The sequence below is a fragment of the Elephas maximus genome, chromosome 24, assembly GCF_024166365.1.
Source record: "Elephas maximus indicus isolate mEleMax1 chromosome 24, mEleMax1 primary haplotype, whole genome shotgun sequence".
Classification (NCBI taxonomy): Eukaryota; Metazoa; Chordata; class Mammalia; order Proboscidea; family Elephantidae; genus Elephas; species Elephas maximus.
In genome coordinates, this window is record NC_064842.1 from 15886126 (window position 1) to 15899365 (window position 13240).

The 13240-nt window shown below is 42.5% G+C and overlaps 2 protein-coding genes across 2 annotated transcripts in view; one reads left to right on the forward strand and one right to left on the reverse strand.

The window, feature by feature from the left end:
• Positions 1–1094: 1094 nt before the first annotated feature.
• Positions 1095–3713, forward strand: MIXL1 (Mix paired-like homeobox). The gene is made up of 2 exons (XM_049867926.1): positions 1095–1505; positions 3408–3713. Exons 1-2 carry the CDS (start codon positions 1095–1097, stop codon positions 3711–3713), a joined length of 717 nt encoding a protein of 238 aa, XP_049723883.1.
• A 3917-nt stretch (positions 3714–7630) lies between these two features.
• The window catches only part of LIN9 (lin-9 DREAM MuvB core complex component), an 86409-nt gene continuing 80799 nt past the window's right edge, over positions 7631–13240 (reverse strand). Inside the window, exons 13-15 of the mRNA XM_049868278.1 lie at positions 9729–9908; positions 9479–9576; positions 7631–8987 (exon numbers count right to left, since the gene is read on the reverse strand). Coding sequence (XP_049724235.1) covers positions 8882–8987; positions 9479–9576; positions 9729–9908 — 384 coding nt within the window. The 3' untranslated portion in view covers positions 7631–8881. The remainder of the gene's footprint in view (positions 8988–9478; positions 9577–9728; positions 9909–13240) is intronic.

Below are 13240 nucleotides of genomic sequence, written 5' to 3' on the forward strand. Positions count from 1 at the left end.
CTTGTGAAATCAGGGGTCAGGGGCTGGAAGCAAGAGCCCTAGTCCTCTGCACCTGACGGCTGAGTCATGTGGAGTAATCCCGGCAGGGTTTCTCTCTCTATAAAGCTAACTCAGTGACATCCAATTCAACAGACAGGCAAGGAGAGTCCAGCATGGTGCCTTTTACATAGTAAATGTACAAAGTAGACAATACACTTGAATGGATGAGTGAGTGAGAGAAATGGGCTCCTGCTCTCAAGGACTTTGTAATGTAGTAGGAGAGGCAGACACATAAACCCTGTCTACAAATCAGGATAAAATGGAGCCTTAAATGAGGCCCAAGGGGCAGAGGAAGGACAGATGATTTCTTCAGAGAGAGTGGAAGCCTCATAGAACCCCTTTCACTCTGCCAGTTAGTCTGGGCATTGTTGGGTATCTCTAGAAAGGCCAAACCACTTGTCTGCTAAATGCCGGCCCATTTTCAACCCTGCTTAGGGTATCCTAAGGGATCTTCCAGGTTGAGTTTACTGCCTCTTTATCTGAGGTCCCTTTATCTGCGCCCCCTCCTTCTGACTCAGGATGTGTTAGGGAGGCTAGCAGAGAGCAGGGGCTAGGCTGTTTAACAAACCTGGTACAGGGTCTAGCACGTAGCAGGGGGGGATAAATAAAACCTTTGATGACGACTGGAGGGAAAGCGAGAAATACGGCAGGCAAAGGCCCTGGGCCAATCTGGGTGGGCGCTCGGACCCCCAGGAAGGAGGCTCAGTCACCCCAAGCACTCCGACCACTCTGGGCTGCCCCTCCCCAGCAAACCTACTCTGGGGGATGTTGATTGAGGTGGGTGGCGGGGCGGATGGACGGGGGAGGGGGCGCGAGGGGCCCCGGGCCCAAGTTCACGCCTCCCTCCCTCCATCCCACGGTCAGCGGAAGCGATTATTCCCCCCCAGCGTCTGGCGGGGCTGGGGGCGGGCTCGCACCCCGAGGAGACACGGGCCTCCCAGCGGCCCCCTCTTTGATCGCGCCGCCACCCCAGGCCCAGCCCGGCCCCCTTCCTTGGCCCGGGGTCTGTATAACTAGAGGGTGTCCCCCGGGCGGTGCACTGGGGTCGCGAAGCGATGGCCGCAGCAGAGTCCAACCAGTTCCAGTTCGGGGAGAGCGCCCCGGTCCCTGGGTACCGGCCCGCCCCAGCCGGGACCTTCCTGCCGCCCCCGCGCCCCGCAGCCGCCCTGCTCCCCGCGCCGCCCCCGGGCCCCGGCCCGGCGCGCTGCCCCCCGGCAGCGGCGACCTTCGGCGGCTTTCCGTGGAGGGGCCCCGGGCCCGCCGCGCCGCCCCCTGCCGGCCTGGGCCCGCCGGCGCCCCCCACAGGCGCGGCCGCCCCGTCTGCGTCGCAGCGCCGCAAGCGCACGTCGTTCAGCTCCGAGCAGCTGCAGCTGCTAGAGCTCGTCTTCCGCCGGACCATGTACCCCGACATCCACCTGCGCGAGCGCCTGGCCGCGCTCACCTTGCTCCCCGAGTCCAGGATCCAGGTGAGCGGCCCGGCCAGCCGGTCGGTTCACGGTTCGCCCTGGAGCGGAGGCACTGGGAGAAGACGGGATCCAGGCGCCGGAGGCCAGACCTTAGCGCCCCCTTGCGACCCCAGTGTCCACTTGCGTTGCGTTGGGCAAGTTGCTTACCTAAAAAGCCTCAGTGTCCGGGGCTGTGAAATAGGGATAATAACAGTACCTGCCGCTTAGGAGAGCCCTGGTGGCGCAGTGGTTAAGCGCTCAGCTGCCAACTGAAAAAGGTCAGCAGCTCTGTGGGAGAAAGATGTGGCGGTCTGCTTCCGTAAAGATTTACAGCCTTGAAAACCCTAAGGGGCAGTTCTGTCCTGTCCAGTTGGGTCGCTGAGTCCGAATCGAAATGAAAGACATATATATTTGGGGGGGGGGAGGGGGTTTACTGCCTAGGATGATTGAGGCTTACATGGAATTATTGAGGTAAGCACTCAATATCGTATTAACTATAACACTGCCCCTGCGAGGAGGCTAGCAGGGCCTCTAAAATTGTCAGAAAAGTAAAACTGCGACAGGAACGTGATAGAAACTACTTCCAGACATTTTCCTCATCCAGGGAGAGGAGTCAGATGAGCTGCAGTTGGGGTTTGACTCTGGCTTCGAGTTTGGAATACCAGTTGCCGAGAAGTCGATTAGGACTCATAGCGACCCTAGAGTGTAACTGCCCCATAGGGTTTCCTTGGAGCAGCTGGTGGATTTGAACTGATGACCTCTTGGTCAGCAGCTAAGCTCTTAACCACTGAAAGGGCAGGGCTTGCTCACCTAGTGACTCCCGTGACCACTTTCTTGGCAGGTATTGTTTGTGGGATTTTGGTTCAAAAGGATGTTGTGTATTAGGGTAAAGCCAGAAGCATTTGGAGCGGCTCGCCTTTTTATCAGTTTGAACCAACCCCGTCCCTGAAAACAAAATCTAGTGCAGGGTGCCTTTATTGCCTGAAATAATTTAGATCAGAATCCTGGGGCTTGCAGGTAACGGGAGCATACCACTTTGCCTAGTAGTCTGTAACCAGCAAACTAGTCCTTGGTCTGTGTCCAAGCACAGTTTTAGGTAAAAAGAAAAACAAAAGACCAAACCAGTTGCCACTGAGTCGATTTCCAAGTCATGGCGATCCCATCCATGAGTGTGGGAGTAAAACTGTGCTCCAAAGGTCTTTCAGTGGCTGTGATCTTTCAGAAGTAGATCTCCAGGAAGAGCCAGGCCTTTCTTCTGAGGCATCTCTGGGTGGATTCGAACCACCAACTTTTCAGTTAGTAGCTGAGTGCTTAAGCGTTTGCTCCACTCAGGGATCCCTGCAGTTCTAAGTAGGAGCCTTCATTTTCACACTGGAAGAGAGTGGACTTGTTTTCTCTGCATCCCTGGTGGGAATTCATCTGTCAGTTTCAACAGCTGGGAGGAAATTTGTGGGGAAATGGTGAGAGGAAAATTTTATTCACAGAAGTGAAGTTCCCTGAGCAAAGTATCTCCTTGATTAATTTGACAAGGGAGTACAGACCTTAAAAAACTGATTTTCTAAATGATGTTAATATCTATCGTGTTTAAGTGTAGCAGCATGTTTTCCTAAGAATTCAAAATACTTCTAAATAGAATTTGTAAGAATTCTGATTGCCTCTGTCTACTTCTAGGACCCCATTTTTCATTGCATACGTCCCTATAGCGTATAGATGGAAGCAGGCATTATTCCAATTTTGGATGTGGGAATGGTGAGGCAGAGAAAGCCAGACGCTCCATGCTTCTAGCCGGCAGCCCAAGTACTTTCTGAAAACCACAGGGCTTTTGGATCAGGAAATGTTAAACTGGAACTGACGATGACAAACTCTGAACACAACGGAAGCGTAAGCACTTCAACCGAAAGCAGCTGTTTTCTCCCCTCCCAGGTGTGGTTCCAGAACAGGCGAGCCAAGTCACGGAGGCAGAGTGGAAGATCCTGTCAGTCGTCCGCTGGGCCAGGGCTTTGCCTCAGCCAATCCGCTCCTGGAACTGAAGCGAAGTGTGTGAAGCCCCAGCTGCCTCTCGAGGTAGATGTGAACTGCCTGCCCGATCCCACCAGGGGTGGAGGGGACCTCTCTGACCCTAGCTCCCAAGGCCAGAGTTTTGAAACCTATTCCCCACTCCCTGAAGACACTGGTTCAAAGCTGGACTTATGGGAGGAACACATCTTTTCTGCCTTTGGTAACTCTTGAGGATTCTGGGAGAAGTCAGGCTAAACTCGGAGCCATGATGGATGGCCGGGGAGACCTACGTCAGGACACTGTCCTTTCTAGCTTCCACGTTAAGGATGCTTTCATGTCAAGCTTGACGGTGGTTTTGGCTATCATCTCTCACTTTTGAGGGTTCCTCTCCTTTCAGCTCTGAACCTTTCCCCGTGGCTTAGTCTTTCTCAGTGGCACACACCCCCCAGGAGTTCTGGGACTCATTTTTACCTCTTTATCTCCACATCTGCACACTCAGTTCTGGGTGCAGCCCTGTTCCTTCTTGCCAGTCCTGTTCTTTTTTGGTGGGGGGTGGGGGACAGTTATTCAGAACTCATCTGTTTCACAAGGACCTCTCAACTGAATTGTTTCCCCTGTGTTCCCATCTTCTCCTATTCCCTCCAAGGCTAGTTACCTTAAACTGACTTAAACCTACCTCCTTCAACCCACCTCCTATCACCAAGATTTATTACTTTAAAAAAAAATTACCGTCACCTTTATACTTAATTGTAGGTCCGATGACTCTCCATCCAGATTATTTCAAGAGCCCCTACCTCTGGCTTCTCAACTATTCCTTGAAATTACCTTCTTTAGAAATCTAGTAGCTTCCAGTTGCTACCAAATTATAAAAACCTTTCAGTTATCTTTCCAGATAACCAACTGACATCATCTTTAGCCTACAGGACCACCGCCCCCCCCCCCGCAAAAAAAAAAAAACACACAACCCAAACCTGTTGCTGTCAAGTCGATTCCGACTCATAGGGACCCTATAACATAGAGTAGAACTGTCCCATAGGGTTTCCAAGGAGCTACTGGTGGATTTGAACTGCTGACCTTTGGGCTAGCAGCCAAGCTCTTAACCACTGAGCCACAAGGGCTCCTTGGACAGTCATGCAAATCTTCTCATGGTCTCCCATCCACAATTTGTGCCTCTGTCTCAAAAGCCGCTCCCTTCAGTGTTGGAACGAAATTACTGCCTTTCTTTCCAGTCAACACCCTCTTTCTGAAGACCAAAACTCTCTCTAACCAATCCTGGTTTTGTACGTGTTCCTTCAGCCATTCCAGCATTGCTCTTAGCACTTGTTACGGTACTTCTTTGCAACTTTAGTGGATTATTCAATGTTTGTCACCAATGCTTCAATGTAATTCTATTTAAATGAATTATTTCCTTTAGACAGTGCTTTTCACACCATTATTGTTCAGTACATATTATGTGGCCATGAAAAAAATTTCTTAAAAGAATTAAAAAAAAAAGTTTCTGCAAATGTAGTTTACAGTACAATCAATATTGTATCAGCAGGCAACTGTGCTGAGAAATTTAACTTGGTTAAAAGTATAACTTTGCTTGTTCAAAGTTTAGTAACACATTTATGAGTGTTTTGGATTTGGGAGCTTTCTCTTTCCCAATTTGTAAATTTTAATGTATGTAAACAATGTTCCCAAATTAAATGCATTGATATTCTGAAGATTTTAAACTCCTGAGGGCCAAAGAAAACTGTATAGGAGGTACCTGGGTAACTGTAGGTACGGTTCCTCTATAAACTGTGGCTTAGCGTAGGTTTGTGGGACGCCATGTCTCGGTGGTCAGTAAGAGTCTGAGCTACACTGCATGCCTTAGACATTGTATGTGCCAGCTGCCCTAATGTTCAGAGATGTTACTCAAATGGTTTGCACTTTTCAGAGTAGCAAATCCACTATTAAAAGCAACCAGGAGAACATAGGTCAGGCTTTACTAGCAAAGTGGACTTCGGAACCCTTTGAAAACTGAAACCCAAAATGAGATAATAAATATTAGCTAATATAATTTTAAGTGATTACTATGAGTCACACATTGTGCTTGGGACCTGTCATGGGGGTGGCCAGGAGGTCTGACAATCACAGCGAGCTTCAGAGATCTGTGACATGGCCCAACAAAATGATGCAAATGCATTCACAAGGCTGAAAAACGTGCATCATAAAACTTATAATTGCCTAAAAGTCACATTTAAAAATCTTACAGCTTATGAATTGTACTACTGCATTTACATTGTTAAATTCTATTTTTCCAAGTGAACAATTAAAAAATAGAAATATTTAAATCTTGTCATATTTTTAATTTTTGAAAACTGGGATTTTCTAAAATCAGAAGTGGCCCGTACCTCTCTCAATTTCTATGAGTCCCTCACTGGTAAATGTTACAGGCATCATCTCTTTAATCCTCACAATTACCATGTAAGGTAGGGACTATTATTTGCATATTAGAGATGAAGAAACTTAATTTAAGTAGCTGACCCACAATCACAGAGCTAGTTAAGTAGCATGGCCAGGACCCAAACCTAGGACTAGCTCAGCCCACACACGTATCTACCATCAGATAGTAGCTGGACTGGCTTTTTTATAGTCAGAACTAGTAATAAAGAAATATGATGGGTTTAGAACAACCCCAAATCAGATTTCTACATCTAAATGAGTACCGTTTCATCTTTCAAATCAATCATCATGGAAGCTCTTACTCTCATTCCAATGACACTAACATTGTTTACCACTCTTTACACCAATATTTATTTGGTGCCTATGAACACAGGGCCTGGGAATAAAATGGGGGAGCAAAAACAAACAGGACCTTTCCTCATGGAGGAAGGAGCCCAGAATGGAGACAAAAGATCACTCCAAGACATGTAAAATTGCAAATGTGACAAATGCTAGAAGGAGACATTGTAATGGATGTGGATGTTGAGGAAAGTTGCAGCTCAGGAGTCCCCAAGATGAAGAGGGTAGGAAACAGCACTGCATGTGTGAAGGCCCTGCGGAGTAAGGAGCAGGATGGTGAAGCAGGATGGTGAAACAGGTTGGGGAGGCCAGACCAGCATGGCTTTGTAGGCCAGGTAAAGGAGTTCTGAAATTGTCCTGAGCCCTAAATGACTTGAAAGGCTTTAGATGAGGGGATAATATGACCAATTTTGCATTTTAAGGAGATGAGTCTTCTGCAGGGTGGAAGATACATTTGAGGAGGGGTGAGTGGAAGCAGGGAGACAGGTTGAGAGATGGCTGCAGTGGTCTAGGCTAGGATGACGGTAACTGGGCAAGAGTAGTGGGCTCATGGAGATGGAGGGAAGTACAGGGATTCAAGAGAAAACATTTACTAGGCTAATCTTTTGTAGATCCTCAATGGTAGTAAGTGAATCTGAATTTTGGAACTAGGTTAAAGAATTCGGAACCAAATCTATATAAATGAAAAGCAGGTGGTATGCTTGCCTGTTGGTTCAGCCTGGCTTTGATAGCTTTCCTTTCAGAAATGTGTTCAGCGGTAGCAGCATCATTCAAGCCAATGTATATAAAAAAAAATGTATAGCTGATCCCAAATGACTACTTTGAACTATACAGACTTCTTCCCTAAACAGAAATAAAATTTAAATATATTTTTCAGCACAGTCCTTGCTGCCAACACAAGATGGCACTGAAAGGCATGAACAATGCTTAATTTAATTAACTATGTATAAAACAAGGTGCTATTTGAGACTTAACAAATGTAAAAGAAAAACATTTTGAAATACTTGCTTAATTCTAGACAAATATATTAAAATCAGCCTTTTACTTGTTCTTTACTAAGCCACACTTACTTGCTTAGTGTGATTCACTCACAGATGGGAAAAAACTCCAATAATATTGGATGGTGCCGTACTTCAAAATGACTGTAATGAATCTGTATTGTTTTCCCTAAAAATAAAATTTAGTGGAAAACCATTCTTCAAAACTTTTTTTATATAGGCGGAATACTTACCAACTTGTTGTATTAATTAAATGAGAATTTAGATATTAATTTTCATAGATCAATTTATTTAGAATTACAAATATCATTAAGAATAAAAGATTTATGCATTTCTTAATTAACATAACAATTTAGCTAAATATAAACTCTGCACTGAAGTTCTGCAGTGGCACAATACCAACAAAGAATACAGAAGCATTTTGAAACTATACAAAAATTTCAAATGGAAAATAATCTTGTTTAAGTTTTATTTTACATTAACATATAAAAAGTCTCATTTTATGAGACATCTGAAAGAGTCAATACCACCTTGACAGCTATTGCTTAAACTCTAAATCTGAAAACAATTTATTATACTTTAGCTTTATAATATTCTATATTAAAACAAAGAAAATTCCAAATACATACTTTTTACAAGATTAACATTCTAGACAGGGGTTTCCTTAAAAACACCCCCTCCCCCCCAAAAATCCCCAAACAAACCTTTCTTCTGCATTTCACAGCACTGGTTATTATATTTGTTTTCCTTATAAAAATCTTTTTACTTTACAAGTTGTGTACTGTTGGATTTTAACCAGTAATCTAGTTTTTTGTGCAAATAAACAAAAAATATGAAAATAGTGTGTTATCAGTCTTTTTTTTTTTCCTTTTGAATAAATCTCGTAACAATAGCACTTTTTTGCCCTGAATCAACGGGAAAAGACATGCCAAATCCACTTGCTGAAATTTAGCATTTTGCAGTAATGCTTTTTTCCTGTTCCTTCATTTTTTTCAACAGACAAACAACAAAGGTTTCTTTTATAAATTATGATAAATTAAATTACTTAAAATTATAAAATGATCTATAGAGCCATGTCACATTGCAAGTATATGTCATATATACTTGTAAAGTCCTTATTTTCCATCTCTATTCCAGTGGCTTCCTTAAAAAAGAGTACTTCCCACACCTCGTGATGGTATCTTTTGAAACTGAGATGTTGCTCAACTAAATCAACTGGAATTGTAATTTCTAGATGAATTTCCACACTGCCACTAATATGCACATTTTTCTTCTGTTCTCCATTGCAGTAGTTGTCTGCATGCACTGGGCTGATGTCACGCACATTAAAAAAATGGTTAACATATTCTTCCATGAAATTATATTAATGTGTTCAGACGTTTTCAGTTTAAAAATACTTGCTAATAAACATATGTAACATAAGCAATGCTACTGCAGCTGAATAAAAAAGAAAAATATAATGCTGGTCAGTAATGTTGGCTTAAGAAGCAGTATAGTATATTAAAATGCCTTATTTGGAGATTTTAATTTCCCTTGTTTTCCAGCAGTCAGGTATTTGGTGTTGGAAGCCTATATAAAGGAAAAGAACTTCTCAAAAACAATGTCCTATGCAGTTGGAATAATTAAATCTTCTCAGTCTCTGTTGGTGTTATTTGCTGCAAAGGCATGTAAGTTTCCCATCTGGCTCAAGCCACTCTGAATATGTGCAACATGAATTTCTACATTATTCTGAAAGCAGCTAAAGAAAAAAGAAATAGGGTTAGCTACATTATTTCACAAAATTTAGAAAAGCAAGTTTTAAAAAAGAAAAATTTGAAATTTAACTAGGATATAACTAATATAATGACCTCAGGGAAAGAATAAATTTCCTCTCATATATTAGCTGTAATTCTCCTTCAGAGCTAGCTGAAAAAATATGCTCTGAAGAGTTAAAAGGGAGCCACAGAAGTTCTGGGAAAAGAGGATGAGCCTCTTTTTAATTGGGGAAGCCCTATGTCTAAGCTGAACCTCCATGTTAAACCAAAAACTAATATAAATCTCCTGGTCCCTTTATCTAAAAAAACCCTTGTGAAATTTCTATTCTGCGAATAGACTGGATATAACTGAATAGCTCTTTTTAAATTTACTTAAAGGATGAACAAGTCACAGATATGCAGTATTCTTAAAACTTGTACTGGAAACCACTGTGAATTTAATGTAACAATGATTAGGGTGCGCCTAATGACTTACCTGATATTAGAAGCATCTATTGTACTCTTGATATCATTTAATGAATCTGTAAGTGATTTGAATTCAAAGGAATTCAGGTCTCCTCCTTCTGCAAGACACTAAAGGAAAAAAACGTATTTCAACATTTAATTACAGTTCAAATATAGACATGAACTACTGGATATAATCTACTGGTTATAATTTCTTAACAACAAATTAGCATAGCTTTGTTTAGTGTCAAAATTAAGAAAGTATTTTCTCTAAAATTTACCTTAATTTGTAATAAAATAGCTGTAAGTCTGGAGATTAAGTCTGTAAGGTTTTCATTTTCAACACAGGGCTGTCCTGTTGAGGAGTTTGCATGCCGAACAATTTCCTGTGCTTCTTCCTCACACCTTCGTCTCATATCTGTTGGCTGACCTGCAGGCTGGAGGCCCTGATCTGGAGCAAGCTGAGTACAGATGATGGGAACAAGACATACATTCAAAAGGCCACAGTTATTTCTGTGTGTGTTTGTACCCTGTTTTCAGATTTGAACTTTTACAAAATTAGCATTTATAATCAAAATCACTCTCGCCCAAGAAGTTTCTTCTTTTCTAAGTTTTTTTTTTAAGACCATGGTGTGTGTTTGTGTGTATTTAAGTTGTGGTGATATATATATATATAACAATATTTGCCACTTAAAAAAATGTTTTAAAAACTTTTTTTTTTTTTTTTTGGCTTTTCTTTTTATATAAATGAGGTCATACAATATTTGTCCTTTTGTGATTGGCTTATTTTTGCTCAGCATAATGTCAACAAGCTCCAGCCATACTGTAGCATGTATCAAAACTTCATTTTTCCTACTGGCTGAGTAGTATTCTGTTGCATGTATCTACCACATTTTGCTTATCCATTCATCTGCTGATGGGCATTTAGGTTGTTACCATCTTTTGGCTATTGTGAATAGTCCTGAAATTAACACTGGTATACAAGTCTCTTTTTGAGTATCTGCTTTCAAGTCTTTTGGCTATGTATCCAGGAGTAGATTTGCTGGGTCATATAGCAGTTCTGTTTTTAGTTTTTTTGAGGAAGTGCCACAGTTTTCCACAACGGCATTTTGCATTCCCACCAGCAATGGATAAGGGTTCCGGTTTCCCCACATCCTCACCGTTATTTTCTGTACGTATGTGTGTTTTCATCTCAGCCATCCTACTAGAAGTAAAATGGTATCTCGTTGAGGTTTTGATTTGCATCTGATGACTAATGATGTCGAGCATCTTTTTATGTGTTTGGTGGCCATTTGAATGTTCTCTTCTGTGAAATGTCTATTCAAGTCCTTTGCCCATTTTATGATTGGGTTATTTGTCTTACTGTTGTTAAGTTGTCGAAGTTTTATGTATATTTTGATTATTAGATTCAGTCAGTATATATGGTCTCTGTCAGTACTCCTACTTTGTTCTTCTCCTTCAACATTGTTTTAGCTATTTGGGGTGTTTTAAAAACTTTTTATTATGAACATTTACAAGCATACATAAAGATAGAAAAGTAGAATAGCATAAAGAACCCCCATGTGCCCATCACCCAACTTTGATATTTTGCCAATTTTGAGTTCACTTTTTAAAGAAGCATATTGCAATTTTCCATCAATCAGTATTTAAAAACACAACAGTTGTTAGGGAAATTGTTTTAATGGTAGCCATCCTGGAGAGGGGTGTGGGAAATATATTTCTTTAAAAAGAAACCAGAAATTAAAAATGTTTAGGAAAACATCTGAAGTTATTTGATTTGGATTAGTTTCTGAAATTTAAGGTGTGATAGCACTCTCAGTAAATATAGTATTTCATTCCAACCCTTTCACCAAAATGTGATTTGACCAAACACTTTTTATACAGCATTGGTTATATTTATTTTTTTCAACATCTTGTTGAACATTTTAACCATTTTTGAGTATACAGTTCAGTGGCATTAATCACACTCACAGCAAAACTATGAACATTCTGGTATACATATGCAGTATGACGGATCGCTTTTATATGGCCTTTCTCACCATGGTCTTGTTACTCCCACCAAAATACTGGTTGGGACTATGCAAATAAGGTGCTTGTGGCCCAAGAAGGGGACTGGACAGATTGCTAATAATACAAATAAGGCGTATGGCACCCTTGTGGGGGTGGGACCATGTAATTAAAGTGTATGGAGTCCCAACGAGAGGACTGGTCAGTTTTGCCACCCGATAGGCTTAAAATGAGCCAACCCAGAGGCAGAAAGGGGGGACCTCGCTACCACCAAGAAGAGACAGGAGCAAAGCATGCCCTCTAGACCCAGGATCCCTGTGCTGAGAACCTCCTAGACCCAGGAGACAGAGAGAGCTCTAACGCCAGAGACAGTACAAGATGGTGACAAGTGGTGGCAGAAAACAATAGGAGCAGAATCAGGAAACCAGCAGGGGATGGCGCAGTGGGCTTTCCAGCCCACAGAGTGAGGTGGCTATAGTGGCTGTACTCACCCATGGAGTAAGAGAGCTGAGTACCTTCAGGCTGAGGCTTACTGGAGAAGTGGGGTGCCTCCAGGCACTTACTGAAGCAGATAAAGAGCTTTGTAACACCAGCACAAGCTGAGTAGAGGCTGGGCCAAGGGGATGAGGGCCAGAGACTGGCATGCCTAAGGGCAAGGTTGAAAAGAAGCTGTCCTGTTCAAAGCACTGTATCCTGAGTTGTCGCTGATCCTGAATTGTAACCTGTTGTTGTTAGGTGCCATCAAGCTGGTTCCAACTCATAGCCAGTCTATGTACAACAGAATGAAACACTGCCCAGTCCTGCACCATCCTCACAATCATTGCTATGTTTGAGCCCATTGTTGCAGCCACGGGGTCGATCCATCTCATTGAGGGTCTTCCTTTTTTTTGCCGACCCTCTACCTTAGGCACTGGTCCCTCCTGATAACATGTCCAAAGAACGTGAGACAAAGTCTTGCCATCCACGCTTCCAAGGAGCATGCTGACTGTATTTCTTCCAAGATTTGTTCGTTCTTTTGGTAGTCCATGATATATTCAATATTCTTCACCACTACTATCATTCAGAGGCATCAATTCTTCTTAGGTCATCCTTATTCATTGCCCAGCTTTTGCACGCATAGGAGGCAAGTGAAAAAATCATTGCTTGGGTCAAGCACATCTTAGTCCTCAAAGTGACATCTCTACTTTTCAACACTTGAAGAAGTCTTTTGCAGAAGATGTGCCCAATGCACTATGTCATTTGATTTCTTGACTGCTGCTTCCATGGGTATTGACTGTGGATCCAAGTAAAATAAAATCCTTGACAACTTCAATATTTTCTGTTTATCATGATGTTGCTTATCGGAGCAGTTGTGAGGATTTTTGTTCTCTTTATGTTGAGGTAATCCATACTGAAAGCTGTAGTCTTTGATCTTCATCAATAAAGTCCTCTTCACTTTTAGCAAGCAAGGCCGTGTTATCTACAGATTGCAGGTTGTTTAATAATGAGTCTTCCTGTAATCCTGATGTCTTGTTTTTCTTCATATAGTCCAACTTCTCCAATTAATTGCTCAGCATACACATTAAATAAGTATGCACACCTTTCCTGACTTTAAACCATGCAGAATCCCCTTGTTCTGTTTGGACAACTGCCTCTTGGTCTATGTACAGGTACCTCATGGGCACAATTAAGTGTTCTGGAATTCCCAGAGGAAACCCTGGTGGCGTAGTGGGTAAGTGCTACAGCTGCTAACCAAAGGGTCGACAGTTTGAATCCACCAGGTGCTCCTTGGAAACTCTACAGGGCA

What these genes read in the sequence shown, in the direction of transcription:
- MIXL1 (XM_049867926.1), top strand. Translation starts at nt 1,095, where the DNA reads ATGGCCGCAGCAGAGTCCAACCAGTTCCAGTTCGGGGAGAGCGCCCCG. An exon ending in TCCCCGAGTCCAGGATCCAG is followed by an intron (nt 1,506 to 3,407) that starts GTGAGCGGCCCG and finishes CTCCCCTCCCAG; the next exon opens with GTGTGGTTCCAGAACAGGCG.